Source organism: Cajanus cajan, chromosome 9 (genome assembly GCF_000230855.2).
Source record: "Cajanus cajan strain Asha chromosome 9, NIPB_CcT2T_4, whole genome shotgun sequence".
In the NCBI taxonomy this organism is placed as follows: Eukaryota; Viridiplantae; Streptophyta; class Magnoliopsida; order Fabales; family Fabaceae; genus Cajanus; species Cajanus cajan.
In genome coordinates this window covers 29185910-29203045 of record NC_138525.1, presented here as the reverse complement: position 1 = coordinate 29203045, position 17136 = coordinate 29185910, and the positions used below count along the sequence as shown (strand labels likewise).

Sequence of the window (17136 nt, the reverse complement as noted above, 5' to 3'; positions counted from 1 at the left end):
AGAGATTCTTTGAACTTTTTTTTTATCTAATTAGTATTTTAGCTTATACAATGCACATAAATTTTTATTATATATAATATGATTAAAATTTATAATAAATTATATATAAAATTATTATATTTGAATATATAAATTATATTTAAAATAAGTATACATAAATATTTTTAAATATGTAAATTATATTTTAAATTTATGATAAATAATTTATATTGTAAAAAAATATTTTTTATTTATTGATAATTTATTTTAAAATATTAATATTTAATTAAAAATAATTATAATAAATAAAAACTGAATTAGATAAAAGATAAAAAAATTCCTAAAAACTCTCTTGCTATAGAAAAATTTCTAAAAACACTCTCATACAAAATAGATGTTTATGAAAATATATAGGAGTTGATATGATAAATAATTTTTATTATAAAATATTAATATTTAATTAAAAAATAATTATGATAAATAAAATTTAAATTAAATAAGAGGTTAAACATATTGCTACAAACCTTTTTGTTAAAAGAATTCTCTAAAAATAATCTTACGTAAAATAAAATATTAGAGATTTGTATTTAATATTTAAAAATTGATTCAATTTTTATTTATTATATTTATTTATAAAATAAATATTAGTATATTAAAATAAATTATATTAAAAATAATATTATCATAATATAAAAATATTTATCATAAATTTTAAAAATATATTTTTTATATAATTTAAATATCTTTTTATACATAATATATATAATTTATTATAAATTTTAATTATTACACGTATCAAAATATAATTAAAGAAATAAAATAAAAAAAAATCAAAAGATCATCTTATTCTTAGTATTTAAAAATTCACAGGAGTTTATTAGTTTTAGATACATTAAAGGAAAAATAAAAAGCATTACTACAACATCCGAAATTTTGTCAGCATCATGGTTCAAAAAATTAAAATATTAATATATTTTAATAAATTTATTATAAAATAATTATTTAATTTAATATTTTATAATTTAAAATATTATTTTATTCATTCGGAATGATTTTCGCCATACAGATTCGAGGCTGAATCAAAAATAAAACATACATATTATCAATTAATACTCATAAAATTATTAAAAAGAAAACATAAAATAATTTTTTTTCTTGTATTAAAAAAAAAAAAACATTGCGGCGCTGCAACCTATGTGCCACATCACACTCGTAGGGTTTTCTTTTCCTGTCTCTACTTAAGACCTGTCTTGTCCCCTCTCACTTCTCACTTTGCAGCAATTAACTTTTTTCTCTCTCTTTTGGCGTCACACAACAACCATGGCTGAACCAAAAGAGGACACAGAATGCGAATTCACGTGGGGGAGAAAGCGAGGCATGGGTGGGAAGAAGAGAGACATTCAGTTCTACTCTTCGTTCACCTTCGACGGCGAGGAGTACGCGCTCAACGACGTCGTTTTTCTACAAAATGGGAGTGGTGGCGAGCCCCACATCGGAAAGCTCATAAAGATCTGGGAGAACCGCGACAAGTCAAGGAAGGTGAAGGTGCAGTGGTTCTTCCGTTCCAGTGAGATTCAGAAGTACTTGGAAGGGATTGTGACCAAGGAGAACGAGATTTTCTTGGCGTGTGGCGATGGCAAGGGCTTTGCCAATGTTAATCCTCTTGTGAGTTTTTTGATTCCCAATGGTTGTCTTTTTATCAATGTTACTAGGTTTTGCATGTCGTTTATGTATGAAAAAAATTTGAGTAATTATTGTAATTCTCTGATCTGAATTTGAATTAGAATTTTATTATGGTAACATACATTATTATTCATTTACTCATATTAACAAACTAAAATTTCAATTATGATGGAGGAGTGACATCAACTACACTTTGACAATTCTACTTAAATTTTGTCGTATATATATATATATTTTGAAATTTTTTTATTTGACTCTCTATTGTTGAGATCATGAAATAATGTTCAATGTGGTATTCTGGGTTCACTCAAAAGAAATGTTATATTCTGATTGTCAAAATATTTGTAATATGACCAGGCTAATGTGGTTGATGAGAAAGAGTCAAATTGCATGTATTTTGAGAATTAGGGGATTACATTAAACATTATTTTAAGCGAAATGCTAGTATGATGTCTATGAAATTTGATGGACTCACACTCTATTTAATAACTTTTTTTTTTTTAATTTTTAACTAATAAAAGTGATAAAAAAGAGTTTGTTAGGTAGTGTGTTACTAACACTACTCTTATTTTAATAATGGAGAGACTAAGTTTTGTTGAACTTAAGAAAGAGGTTTTTAAGGACAAAAAAGAGTAATTTAGCCTCTTGGATTATGAACCTTTTTCTGTTGTGAGTATTGTTGGATGTTGTTCTGTTGTTTTGAGTATTTGCTTGTTATTTGCACTAGGAAGCTATTGTTGGGAAATGCAATGTTGTTTGCATTTCTAAGGACATTGAGAAACCACAATCGTCAGATGAAGCACCAGCTGATTTTGTGTTCCATCGTTCCTTTGATGTTGCGAAATTGAAAGTTGTGGATCAGATAGATGACAAGACTTCTGAAACTGAAGGTATTATGTGATCTTATTTGTTTGAATATATGCTGTGAAATTCTTCATTGTTTTAGTTTTAAAATGAAATTTTCTTTTTTAAAAAATACAAGGTATTTCTCACATTTGTCATTACCATTTGATTTGTCTAAGAACTTTGGTTTTATTTGAAGAAAAAAATTTCACAAGGTTGTGCATGGCAATCAATTTTGGTCCTGTTTAATTGTTTTTCTTTTGCTTTGGTTCTTCCATGTGGTGTCCCCATTTCCTTTTGGTGTGGGACTATAGTTGCCCTTAAGAATGAGTGTTTACCTGTTGCATGGAGCTATTATTTATGTTTCTAAAATTGAGTTTTTTTGTGTGAATATTTTGAACCTTTTTATTGTTTAATAATATTTTTGTGAAATTTCATTGGAGATGTAAGGAAACCTCCTTAACCATGGGAAATAAGTATAATTCTATCTACTGTTGAATTGCTGACTATCGCATGAGGCGTTTTTCTGATTTTCTCAACTTCTTATTGTTTGCAGTTAAAAATGATTGAAAAAATGTCCAAAGCTTGTTGGTGCTGTGAAACTCGATTTAGACAAGAATGAAGTTAGGGGGAATAGTAAGGCATATATAGAAGTACATATTTCAAATAATAAAAGTAGTTAGCCAGTAATTGTGAAATGGTAGGTGACAAATTTGTTGTATACAAAAATACAAAATGCTTCCAAAGTTTAGTGTGTTTTTGATAGATAGAGAGGGGGAAGCAAAATCTACAGGGTATAATAATTTATTGGTCGAGGACAAGCCTTCTAAGAAGGAAAAGGTGGGGTGGTTAAATAAATTTTGCAGAGCAGGGGAAAGCTCCTTTATGGAATAAAGGATTTACACATTGCATCTTCCTTGTAATTGAAGCTTTACAAGAAGCCAATGTCTTTTAGCTGCATAAAGAATCTTTTACAGTTTCTGCTGTTGCTGCAGTTCAATTACTACTGCTATTGCAGCTATAATTATGTAACTACTATTGCTGCTACTTAGTTGCTGCTACTGTAATTAAGTTGCTACTCCTTCTGCTCCTGTAATTAAGTTCATTTACTTATATATAGAAATTTATTTACTTAAATTCAGTTACTTCTGTTAATATAATTCAGTTCTACTACTGCGACATAGATTTAGGGGTGGGAGCTCACTAACATGTAAATTATAATCATACACCCTTTTTTTTCATCCCTCATTTCATTTTCTTTTTTCTCTATCTCCTCTATCCATCCTAATTATCATGGGGTGCACTTTATAATTGTATTTTAGATCATGTATCATATTCCAGGTAAGAGTCAAGTGTTATTACATTCTGGAGTTTTCATCTCATCAAAGTTTGTTTTCAACCTCAATGTAGAGACTTGAGAATAGTGATAGAGTGGAGAGAAACATAATGTGAATGTGTAAGACAGTGATGACTAAGAAAATTATAGATCAAACAGTGATAACTGAGGAGATTATAAACATTTACTTTTAAGAAGAGCATGGATAAATTATAGTAGTTTTGTACTAGGGGACTTTTCTAAACCAGAAGAGGGAATTTAAGAGGCACAAGGAATATGCACTGTCATATGAAAATTGAGAAAGGGTGTGTGGAAGGGAAGTAATACAGCACTAATGGATAATTTATCTAGATAGGGAATAAGTCGCTAACAAAATATGTGGAACTAACTATTAGAGCAAAGGATGACAAGATTTATCAAGAATCCTTTGATAAAAATAGCAGCATCGTAAAAATTTAAGGCAGCATTAGCATTTATTAATGAAGTGCGAGGGTTTTAATGATATGACTTTTTTTTAGAATACCATTTAGTTCACGAATTGTTATAAATATTGTGTGTTTGGATTTGATTCGACAACTTACTTATGGTGGATCAATTTCACGTCCAACCCTGAAGGCTGAAGCTATTCCTTCTAGCTTCCAAATGTATTTTTATCGGTGTCTAAGGTAATAAATCAAAGGGAGTTGTTGGGAACTAAAGAGAGCTCCAATATACAATGCTCGTTGTGAAGTGAAGGTTGGAACACTTTAATTTTTCCAAGTAAATAATAATGTATGGTTTTAATTTAATGGTTTACTTACTTATTTAGTCTCCTAAGGAAACCTCTATTATTAATTGATCCCTCTATTATTAAACTTCTTTTTCCAATTACTTAATTGATCCCTCTATTATTAAACTTCTTTTGTTTGCTTTGGTTATTTTAATTGGAAAAACAATTTGCTTTGAATTGGATTTGGAGGTTCTTTTGTATGAAATTGCAATTTTAGAATGTTATTGTGGCTTGTGTTAGGACATGGAAAGCTATGTTGTGTTGTGATTTGAACGAGAGCCTAACTTATATAGATAGGAGCTTCCATGAGATTTTGGGAAGCCATGTGCACTTAGCGTGATAACGCATCACGACATGATAAAAATGATTTAAAAAAATGTATGATCACACAAGGGTGAAATGAGTATTAAATAGGGGTGTGCAAAAAATCCATATTGATCCGAATCGATTTATAACTGATCCGATCCGTATTGAAAAATTCGATCCATTTCAAAAAAAATCCGAACCGAACCACTTTATAAAACCGGTTCAGTTATCCGATCCATTTTTACAAAGTGGATCGGTTCGGTTTGGTTTTTAAAACAAAAACGATCCATATATGAGTAAAAAGTAAATAACTGTACCGTATCAAACCGATCCAATTTCAAAAAAACCAATCTATATTTAAAAAAAAAACAAATCGATCTATTTTATAAAAAATAGATCAGTTAACCGATTTACTTTTATAAATTGGTTTGGTTCGATTTGGATCGGTTTTTTTAAAAAATCGATCCATGAACACCTCTAGTATTAAACTTAGGCTTTATGACTTTAAAAGAGAGGGTTCGACTCAACCTTATGACTTTAAAGGAGAGAGTTGGACTTATGTAAACAAAAGTCTAAAACTTTTTTTTTAAAACATCATAGTTCTTTATTTTTCAAAGACCCACTTACCCACTTTGTTTCTCTGCCCAAAGTTATTCAAAATAGATATTATTTAATTAAAAACCTCAAAATAATTTCTTTAATAAATAGTATATGTATTTTTAATTTTAAAATAAAAACTAGAGTAGCAACTCAAATGCAAAGTTCTTAATTTTAATACCTAGTTCTTGTAAGAACCTCCAATTGAAACATGCTTAGTTGACAACACTTTCTTAAAATAACTAGTTCGTATGTAAGAACCATGTTCTTAGCATTGAAATATTAATTTTTTTGCTGCCTCTTAGTTTAATTGGTCAACAACAGTTTCTTAAGTTAAATTTTTTAAGTTGTTAAAAAGTGAAGTAAAGATAAAAATTATAAAAGTGTGAGTTGTTTATAAGATCTTATCATTAGAATAAAACTTGTAAAAATTTAGGTGTGAATTGTTTAAGAATAATATAAGTGTAATATGACATAGTGTGACTCATTTAAATTGAAATAAAAAACTTAGTAAGTTGCTTATTGGAAAAATCCTCAATTAGAGATGATTTTATATAATTAGTCTACATTAATAATCAATGTATCATGACTCCAATCAATGTATTACGTTAATGATTAATTAATGATTTAAATGATTAATTAATAGATGATAAAATGCATGAAATTTAAAAAGATGTAATATAAAATATGTAAATAAAATAATTAGATAGCAAAATTCACAAAATTGTAAAATATACAATTAATTCTTCACTATTTTATGAGGCACTATTACATGATATCTATAACGACCCGCTATGGTCTCTACACTTAGTGGAATCGCACTACTGCTAGTGAATTAAGAGAAATATTAAGTTGGATAACTCATACATATAGGTATAAATAAGAATGAAAATAACTAAGTTTCTGGTTATAAAATAGAATACCATATATATACAATCATCCCAAAAATAATATGACTCTAGTGTCGGTCAAGCACAGACGAAATCGTTACCAAAAATGGTAACTCTAACACGAGGATCAAACTCCCCATCTCGCAGCAATCACCCCAAATCCAAGCTAGCCCTGGCCTGCTCCCATACAAGGTATGATCATCGCAGTCCATCCACATGGAAATAGAAGGGTAAGCTAGAGTTCAAAAATCAATCATACAAGTATAGAATAATAATCTATACTACATAATCATCCAACTATCAATCATATTCATAGAGTCACACCATACACTCTATCCAATACTACTCATGCATAAAATACAATCCACCAATCATGAAGTCAAACACCACACTTCATCATATTAACAATCATGCAACAAATGCATCTCATGACAGATATCAATGCATATTAATCATCTAATGCGTCGTCACACATACACCTAGGAGATCTCCCTAACAACAGAGCTGTATAAGTGACATTCCATCCTACCAAAATCACCCCAACCGTTTTCACGCCCAATGCGCCTGCTCGGTCACAGTTAAACAGGATGTAATCCTCACTCGGGTTTACTCGGATGATGTCACTTACACAATTGGAAGTCTAGATCCACCGTCAGGTATAGCACAGCTGGGTACGGGCTTACCACGATCTTGGCATGCATAACCAAGTCAATTGTGGAGTTCGTCCACCGACTATCCGCAAGGATCCACGCACCTTCCCGAGTACTTGGTTAAGGGAATAACCCTCGACCTCATACCCTACTCCAACACTAGCTAAGGACTTAGAGGAGACTCACCCAACCCAATGCCCTACCTGAGCACCACTCTCCCAAATCCAGTGGCCTACCTGAGCACCACTCTCATATATCAGTGGCCTATCCAAGCACCACTCTCAAGAGACTCTATATGAGCTCTTCCAGTTCAAAAATATTTTTTCTCTCCTCAAGTCCTAGGCTAGACTCATGCCATAAGGCATCACATACAATTATGCATCATACATCATACATGGTCTGCCCACCATCATGATCAACAATCATACAGATGTCATAAGACATCACATGCAATAATGCATCATACATCATACATGGTCTACCCACCATTATGATCAATAATCATACACATGTGAACATATACACATTCCATATCATATTCAAACATTCATACATATCATCACAAAGCATACATATGAATCACACCTCACCATACATCATATATCATACATACATGATCTAAAACTTCAACTTTAAACATGCCGAAACATCATTTCAAATCAATTATTTATAAACATATTCACGCTCAGCGCAGTCAGCTCGCGCCTGGCCTAACACCAACCCAAGAGCTCTAAGCTCTTCCACGCCCGACGCGCTCAACCTGCGGCTGGCCTAATCCCAGTCAGAGAGTTCAAAACTCTCATCCAAACTAACAAATCCAGTCACATGCAAACACAAGACTCCATAAAACTCAAAAATAAACTTAAATCTCACATGCATCCAACCTATGCATCAAAATCATCAAAATCCTCCTTTTTCTCAAAACCCCAAAAATGAGATTTTCTTCAATCCATTTATGGATTCTCAACATTCATGCATCAATTGAGTTTCTAAACTCACATGCAACCTAAACAACAAACATTCTAGCTTCCCTCACCTGAAGATTGACTCAAAATAACCAATAACTGAAAAGAAGTATAATTCCCTTCCAAAGCTCAACCCGGAACTTCAAGCCTCCCAAAGCAAGCTTCCTAGTCTGAATTTCAAGAAAAGACAAAAAATATTAGTGATCTAGAGAAGAAAAGGAATCATACTGAGAAATTTGGGAGAGAAAGGAGCTCACAGACCTAGGGTCCTTCTCTCTAAAACTTCTCTCTAAAAGCTTCACTTTCTCCTCAACCACACAACCCCTATTTATAGAAGTTCAGAAGTGGCCAGAATGGCCTGTTCCGAATCCGGAACGGCTCGTTCTGCACCCCTTCATCATGTGCAAAAATCACATGCTGAACGACCCATTTTGAAACTAGAACAGCCCGTTCTGAGATTCATCCAGAATGGCCCGTTCTCCATCCAGAGCGGCCCGTTTTGGGGTTTGGAACGGCCCGTTCTCTATCCAAAACGACCCGTTCTCAACTACGATTTTCAGGCCAATTTAGTAGTTTGGAACGGCCCGTTCCAGTTTGGGAACGACCCGTTCGGGGCTACTAAATCACCCATATTGGGCTTTTGGGCCTTCTAAAATAACTTGCTACGTTACAATATCTAAATGAGGCCATATATTAACTTCTTGGTATAGGAGAATGAGTATGGCTAACAAGTGTGTGACAACCCTCCTTCTGGCTGTTACGGGTGTTCATGGATCAGTTTTTTGAAAAATCGATCCAAACTGAACCGAACTGTTTTATAAAAGTGGATCAGTTAACCGATCCATTTTTTTTAAAGTGGATCGGTTTGGTTTTTTTAAAATATGGATTGTTTTTTTTTGAAATTAGATCGGTTTGGTACGGTGTAGTTATCCACTTTTTACTTATATATGGATCGGTTTTTTTAAAAAACCAAACCGAACCGAACCGATCCACTTTATAAAAATGGATCAGATAACTAAACAGGTTTTATAAAGTGGTTCGATTCCGATTTTTTTTCAAAATGGATCAGATTTTTCAATACGGATCAGATCGGTTATGGATCGGTTTGGATCAATTTGGATTTTTTGCACACCCCTACTAGCTGTAAGAAAACTTTTATTATAGTTATATTAGGCCTCTTCATCCATGCATTATAACTGTCCCAAGAAAGGAGAGGTTTGAAAAAGGCAAGGAAAAATTAAATTAAACAGGAACAAATATTATTATGGTTTAAATAATTTAGTACATTTGAACTATGCAATGAAATTCATTTAATATATTTTGTTAATTCAAGTAGTTGGGTATTGTTTGAAACTAATCTTAATATATAGAATCTTGACTAGAGGTACAACTTTATCTTTATAACAACATATGCAATGAGAACGAGTTATACCTTTTTATCAACTAATATATATATATATATATATATATATATATATATATATATATATATATATATATATATATAAATTATAGATTTGATTTATGCATTAAGAACTTTAAATTTAATAATTGGATTATTGAAATTTGATATAAAACATTAGTTATTGAACGAAGTAAGTATAGCTAAACTTACTTCTAGAGTAAAATGATCTCTCCTATATATATATATATATATATATATATACATATATATATCGCACTACAAAATTTATTAAAATGAGATACTCATTTTAGTTTTGTTGATTTTAGAAATGCTAGAGGGAAATGTATACGAGTTAATTATCCATACACTGCTAGTGCAAAATTTTTTTACACTGACAACCAATTATATCTTTTAATTGTGTCATGTCACTGTAAACATATTTACTTTTAACAGTGATATGACATAATTAAAAAATATAATTGGTTGTCGGTATAAAAAAATTTTACATTGGCAATATATAGGTGATTAACTCAATGTATACAAGATCGATGTTTACAATATCCAAAACAAATTCTGTAATCAAGTTGTCTTCCACAATAACCTAGGAGCACAAGGTAGTAGTGAGTGGAACCCAAACGACTAAAACAATTTACATTGATATAACAATGTTGCGATGAAAACATATAGGATAGTGTTTGTAATGTGTTTCTTTTAAACATTTTAAGGATGGTGCCTGTTTTGTTGTTAAATTATGTATTTTTGAAGTTTTGATGATAATGAAAATCATATAGTTTTCAAGATCATTGGTATGAAACTTGTACGACCGCATAAGTCACTTGGTTTCTTTGGCATGTATTTATAATAGGGGGTTGCTACTGTACCCCCAATAAATGAGGGGTTTAGGTACTGTATCTGATGTGTATGTACACATCATTTAAATACCATGTCAGCCTTTTAAATAAGAATTATTTTGTATTTAAATTTTTATATTATTTATTTTTAAGTTTTTATTAATATTTTTATAATTATACAGTAACCCTTGTTTCACCATGATCTCTCCTCTTCCCTCCGTCTCCCTCCGCCCCTCCCTCCTCTCCTCCGCCCCTCCCTCCTCTTCCCCGCCCCTCCCTCTTCTCCCTCCTCTCCCGCCCTGTTGACCTCTCTACCGTTGACGCTGCCACCCACTCCCCTCCACTAATGCCTGCAGATTGCGCAAGGGAAAGGCATGTGCAAGGCCTGAAGATGAGGAGACTGAAACTGCCGACATCCATCGCACGGGTTTGCTTGGAGAGAGGCTCAATCGTGCACTAATACGACCACTCTTGTTAGAGTCACCATCTCGAGAAGCTGATACTCGATCTCCACCTGTTGTGTCCTCCACGACTCGCTGGCAATCGTGGTCTCCGCCTTCACCGTCTCGCTCGGCGGCCCGCAGAGAGGGAAGAAACAGGAAGCCAGAAAGATTCCAAATAAAAAAGTGAACTTCATATTAACCATTTATCTGACATGGATGTGAATTTTAAATAATTAAAAAATTATAAATGACTTGAATTTACACGTAAGTGACACATCATCAACAGTACCGGTACCCTTCTTTTATAGAGGGTACCGTAGAAATTCTCTTTATTATAAACAAATAATGTAATATATAATTAATTTGAGACGTAATTCCTATAAGTTGAATCAATCCTTGTGTTTATGTTATGAAATAAACATTGTTTAAAGTCATATATATTATTTTTTAAAGTAAACTTTCACTTTTATTTGTTCCTATCCAATTGAAATGTGTTTTTTTTTTCTTATAGAAGATATTAGACTTATCCATTTGTTTGCTAAACATTGTATTCATATTAATATATGAATTGACTTTTATAGTGCAGGTTTATGATGCTAAAGAAAATGTTGGAAGGCAAACAAAACCAGTTTTAAAAGAGCCGCATTGAGCACCCATCATGACTTCATGCTTAGATAATGAACCTTAAGTCTCTAACTTGTAGAGTATTACATGACTGCACAAAGTTGAAAACTAACTCAAGTGATAGAAAATATTTATAATTTATGAGCATTGATATCCCTTTAGATTAGAACCTATAATAGAAATAACACAATATTATTATTAGAAAAATAGATTGAACATAAGTTGCATTATGTGCTTACCTGCATTAAAACTACACGTTTCATGCTTGCACATTTCATTAAAACTAAATTACATGCATACCTACACTCATGAAATTACTAATAACAAAGATAATTTTGTTTCACAAGAAGTTTTAAAAAGAAAAATACTCAGAAGACACATCAATGGAAAGTTTTAAATTCAATTAAGGATAAAAAAATATAAATAATATTAGCCATCGTGGAACTCCTAAACCATGTTTGGAAAGAGTCCAACCTCTTGTCCTTCAAATAGTCTGATGTCAGGATGATTTTTATCTTTCAAAATCCTTCTCATGATACTTTTTGATCTGATACACTTGTACTTTTTACAAAAACATTTCAAAAGTCTTCCTAATTTATCTTTTCACCTTTTATTTAAAACTTCTTACAATTAATGATGAGTGATGATATTCAAATGGTGGCTTTGATTTTCATAATGTCAAAGAAAACATTTTATCTAGGTTTTTGATTGAGTGCATGGGTTATACCCAAGGTAGTCAAAATCGAGATCTTACTCAAGATCGAAAAGGGAAGTATGAATCGTAAAACGGAAGATCGTAACATGGATCGTAAGATCCTACAAAACTTATGAAACTCATATACGAACACATAAATTTTGTAGTAAAAAAAACAGCTTCATCCTAGTAAAAAACAGTAAAAATTCAACTAGATAATCAAAAAACAATAATATTTATATAATATAAAGTAGTAAGCCAAATTACTAATATATATTAAAGTAAAAACCCCATCCTAGTTACAAAACTGTAACTCTTTCTAATTGTTCCCAATTACAAAATAGTAGCCCCATCCTAGTATCAAATAGAGATTCTATCTTAGTTACAAAAAAAAAAACAATCCATCTAAACTCTAAAGCAAATAATCTTGCAAGTTAAAATCATAATCGCTTAAGATATCTTCAACTCCATCATTTTCAACTCCATCTTGTTCACCATTCAAATCAGCAATTTCCATATCATCTAGAGGTGCAGTTTCATTCTCCCCAACTTGTATTGGAGCCAAGTTCTCATCCGAATCCAAGTTGTTTACATTCAAATCCAATCCTTCATTCTCCCCATGCTCATCTTCCATAATCCATTCATCATCGGATGAGAAATCATCAAAATTAATTTGAACTGGTTTTCTTGTTTGCTTCTTCTTAGCCAATTTTGAATTAGCCATAACATATACAACATCATTCATTGTGCTTTGCTTTAGCCTATTCCTTCTCTTTGTGTGGACCTAAACAAATGCAAATATGATAAGAAGCTAGCTAATATGAGTGGACTAGTAATTCTATTTATAGATATATAATATATTTTAATTCTACTTAACTTACCATTTCAAAGAAACTCCAATTTCTTTCACATCCAGATGAGCTACATGTCAAGTTAAATACATGTATTGCAAATTTTTGGAGTTCTGGATGCTCATCACCATAAGACTCCCACCAATCTCCTGGAGTCTTTAAATTAATTGACCTAGTAGCCAAGGGACAACCAAAATATTTAGCTCATTTTTTGAAATCATCAATTTGAACATCAATTAAAGTTTGTTCATCCTCATCCTTCACCATCCTTGTTAGACAGTCCATTAGACCTCGTTTCACTTCCAAATCAGCCTTAAATCCTGAACGATAATGCATTTGAGGGTTAAGGAAATAGCCTGCAGCATGTAAGGGCCTATGAAGTTGCTTGTCCCACCTTTCATCAATGATGCTCCACAAAGGCAAATAACTAAACCAAAATATATTGAGTTATTTTCTGTTTTCAGTTTCAAATAATTAAATAAATAAGTATATACTTAGTTACCTTTTTTTGATAGCATTGAAAGCCATTTGTATCTTCTCCTTAGCTTGGTCCATTGCTTCATAAATGAACCCCATGGCTGGTTTTTGATCCGAATCAACCAATCGAAGCACTTCAATTAGAGGCAACGCACCCTTTAAACAGATTATGATATTACTCCAAAAGCCCTTATCCAAAACCACATCCTCAACTATTTTTCCATCCTTTGTTTTTGCATACCTACTAGACTTCCATTCATTACTAGTAAACATTCTAATTAGAGCACCTTTGTTCTCATGAAGACAACCTAATGTTAAATAAGATGTGGCAAAGCGAGTAATACCTGGCCTCACCAAGTCTCTTCCTTTTGTGAAATGTTGTAATAGAGAGATTAAAGAAGTTCTTGAATAGATAAAGGTTGTAATTCTTTTACCTTTTGGAATTGTTTCTTCATGAACTGGGATTTTCTTCTCATAATCCTCCAACATTAAGTCAACACAATGTGCTGCACATGGTGTCCAAAATAGCCTTTTTCTCTTTTCCATCAACATTTGACCAGCAGCTTTATAGTTTGCTGCATTATCTATTACAACTTGAACAACATTGTCTTCCCCCACCTCTTCAACAATGCTATCCATCATCTCAAAAACCTTTTCAGCAGTTTTGAATATTGCAGAAGCATCTATGGACTTTAAAAATACAGTTCCCTTTGGGCTGTTCACTAGGAAGTTGATTATTGTCCTTCTTTTCTTGTCAGTCCAGCCATCTGTCATAATTGTGCATCCAGTTTTCTCCCATTCCTCCCTATATGATTGCAAAGTAATTGATGTATTTTTCACTTCCTCCTTCAAAAGTTTGACTCTAATCTCATGATATGATGGAGGCTTAAATCCAAGGCCATGCTTTGAAACCAAATCAAACATAGCAAAGAATTCCTCACTCTTTGCCACGTTGAAAGGTATTGCGTTGTTATAGAAAAATCTAGCAATTGCTTGACATGCTTCCTCTCTCAAACCTTTCTTAAACATGGTATTGATGGTGGCTTGTGTACTAATTACTCTCTTCTTAAAAATATTTATGGGATTGCCCGTGTCAATTGCTTCATTGCCTTTTCTTTTATCACCAGCTTCTAGACTTTCCTCCTCCTTATTAAGGCTTGATTTCTTGATCAAACTTTGTTGCAAACCAACAACAATTTCCCACATTTCCTTCTTCACTTCATCAGTAACAACCTTGCAAGCACCAACATCCTTTTGAGTACCAGCCAAGTGATGCTTCAACCTATAAACTCCCCCTGTTATTATCTTCTGGCAATATTTACATTGAAGCTTCCTTGTATCCCCACCAACTGAAATACAATGCTTCCAAGCTACATCACTCCTATTTCCAGGAGCATTTTTGGGAGGCACAGGGGCAGAGGAATTTGGAGTTGGATTTGAAGACATTTTAATGATTTTCTAGAAGATCAAAAATAGTAGAAGAGTTAATAATTTATGTAACAGTCTTTTAAAAAAAATAAAAGAATTAGATGGCACAAATAAGAGAAGGTGTAGGCTTACGGTTACAGCAGGCTTGTAGTAAACAAAATCCAATTCTGAATCAGTTTGTAACTTCTAGGGCAAGAGAGAACAAAAGAAAGGGAAGGAAACTAGCATTTCACCACCCACACAAAGAGAAAATAAGAAAGATGGAATGAAATATAAGTGATTAGAACTTATTAAATAGGTTTAGAAGAATAGAAGTGGCGGTAGTTTATTTTTTTTCATGAAAGAAGAGCGGGAGTCTCTACTTTCTTAAAGGGAAGAGGATTTAATTTTTGTTCATGGAAGAAGAGGAGTTGTCTCTCTTTTCGTAAAGAGAAAAACCAAGAAGAGCAGCAGTCAAGGGAATGGCGGCTTCTAGTTCTCTGTTTTCGTAAAGGGGGAGTGGAAAGGTTTTTATTTTTTTTAATCTATGTGGGCAGAGGACCCCTTTCAATATTTCATAAGTTATTGGGCTTTTGGGGGAAAATAAATATGGGCTTACGTTAGGGTTTTTTTGGGCTGAAATGTATTTTGACTTCTGGGTTATAAAACTGGGTCACAAGTCCGACCCACAAATTAACCTAAAATTAGGTTGCAAAGGAGCGCCGTTTCTGTGCGAGTTCCGTTCTTCCTCGTCGATCCACTACGATCCGCAGAATTTACGATCCAGAACAGGCGCGAGCACGGAATTGGTGAAGAAGATCGTGAACGCGTCCGATCTTACGCGGTAAACCGCGATTTTGACTACCATGGTTATACCAATCAAAGTTTTTTTAATTTTAAAGTAAATCAAAATGTTAGTGAAAACAAAAATAACATTACAAGAAAAAAATAATGGATATTTTTAGACCATCGAAAAAAAAATCTCTTGAATTGGAATTAGAGACTCGAAATTGAGTACAAGCAAAATACACTGATAGAATAAATCTTGAATTATCTCTATCAAATCAAGCAAAAGATATTAAAAAATATTATGTAGGATCGGGCAATGAAAAGAATAGTAAAGGTATAAATAAAATGAAAGACAAGATCGAGGCAAAACTAAATTTCTTACAATGAAATTTTTTATCTTTGCATTTGAACTAGAAAATTTTCTTAGGTCAAAGAATATTTAAAAATGGACCAAAAGATCATGACATATCAGTGTTTGAGGAATATAATTATGAACTTTATGATAGCTAGCAAAGACATGAGTGCAAACACCCTTTCATAGTTCTTTTACATGCTATACAAGAACCCTCTCATAGAGGAAAAGATTGCATAAGAAGTCAACGATATCACTTGTAGTGATAAACCAATTTTTGTATATCTTTCTTTGGTTTATGTTACTTTTATTAGTATCATATTATGATATATTAACTTTGATTTGTTCTAGTGTGTCATTTTGATTTTATTTGTAAATTTTAGTTAATTTTTATAATTTTTCTTGTTTTGACATTGTTTCTCGTGTAGACCATATCTAAAGCTTCTGACATCAGATTTGGACGTTCTTGATGTCCTTGAAAAGATAAGAGAGATTTCTACAATTTCTTTGTTGGGATCAAAGGCTAGTTTGGATGTTAAGTGACCCAAAAGTATATTGTAAAATTGTGGCCCTACATAGTATTTTCTATTTATTTTTAGAATGTAATGTTAGGATATTTTTAGTGATGTAATTAGTTGATTTAGTGGATTGAATCCTTAATTACTCTGACTAGGTCCATTAGTGTAGTCTATAAATAAGTGTAGCACATGTACACTTCACATCATATACCTCATTTTTCATAAATTGAGTTGCTTCTCTTAAAAGTGTCTCAAAAGTCTCTTTCTCTCTCTCTCTCTCTCTCTCTCTCTCTCTCTCTCTCTTGCTTACACAAATTGGATTGTTACAACATAATTATGATGTGTGGCTAGTTCGTTAATTGATTCTAGGTTTCAAGAACTACGATAAAATTCGAGTTCCTAATCTTTTTATCAAACATATTTTTTGTTTCTCTTCTACTCTATTTTAGGTTTAATTTTCGTTCTTCATGATTGTGAATTGCATTTTGGATCTAAAACAGAGATTGAATATTAATTTTAAATCTAAATTTATATTTAGATTTAGATCTAAAATAACCTAAGTCACTTAATTCAACCGTTCACCATTCTTGAATTTTATTAAAATTGTGATATCGCAATTACGTTTCGTGTTTTGATGGAATTCATAGATCTAGATCTACATTTATGATTATGTTGATGTTGAATTAGGTTGATTGAGAATTCGGATT

At 32.1% G+C, this 17136-nt stretch overlaps 2 protein-coding genes across 2 annotated transcripts; one reads left to right on the top strand and one right to left on the bottom strand.

Moving 5' to 3' along the window:
• Window positions 1-1208: 1208 nt before the first annotated feature.
• Window positions 1209-3646, top strand: LOC109809357 (protein ANTI-SILENCING 1). The gene is made up of 3 exons (XM_020372639.3): window positions 1209-1644; window positions 2390-2552; window positions 3062-3646. The coding sequence occupies exons 1-3, from the start codon at window positions 1300-1302 to the stop codon at window positions 3073-3075; spliced, it is 522 nt and encodes a 173-aa protein (XP_020228228.1). The 5' UTR covers window positions 1209-1299; the 3' UTR covers window positions 3076-3646.
• Window positions 3647-12447: 8801 nt separating this feature from the next.
• On the bottom strand, window positions 12448-14809 carry LOC109793385 (uncharacterized). Its single transcript, XM_083064284.1, has 3 exons — window positions 13389-14809; window positions 13151-13280; window positions 12448-12819 (listed from the first exon to the last, which is right to left on the bottom strand). The coding sequence occupies exons 1-3, from the start codon at window positions 14807-14809 to the stop codon at window positions 12448-12450; spliced, it is 1923 nt and encodes a 640-aa protein (XP_082920410.1).
• Window positions 14810-17136: the final 2327 nt, after the last annotated feature.

What these genes read in the sequence shown, in the direction of transcription:
- LOC109809357 (XM_020372639.3), top strand. Translation starts at nt 1,300, where the DNA reads ATGGCTGAACCAAAAGAGGACACAGAATGCGAATTCACGTGGGGGAGA. An exon ending in TTGCCAATGTTAATCCTCTT is followed by an intron (nt 1,645 to 2,389) that starts GTGAGTTTTTTG and finishes TATTTGCACTAG; the next exon opens with GAAGCTATTGTTGGGAAATG.
- LOC109793385 (XM_083064284.1), bottom strand. Translation starts at nt 14,809, where the DNA reads ATGTCTTCAAATCCAACTCCAAATTCCTCTGCCCCTGTGCCTCCCAAA. An exon ending in TTCAATGCTATCAAAAAAAG is followed by an intron (nt 13,281 to 13,388) that starts GTAACTAAGTAT and finishes CATTGATGAAAG; the next exon opens with GTGGGACAAGCAACTTCATA. An exon ending in TGGACTGTCTAACAAGGATG is followed by an intron (nt 12,820 to 13,150) that starts GTGAAGGATGAG and finishes GCATTTGTTTAG; the next exon opens with GTCCACACAAAGAGAAGGAA.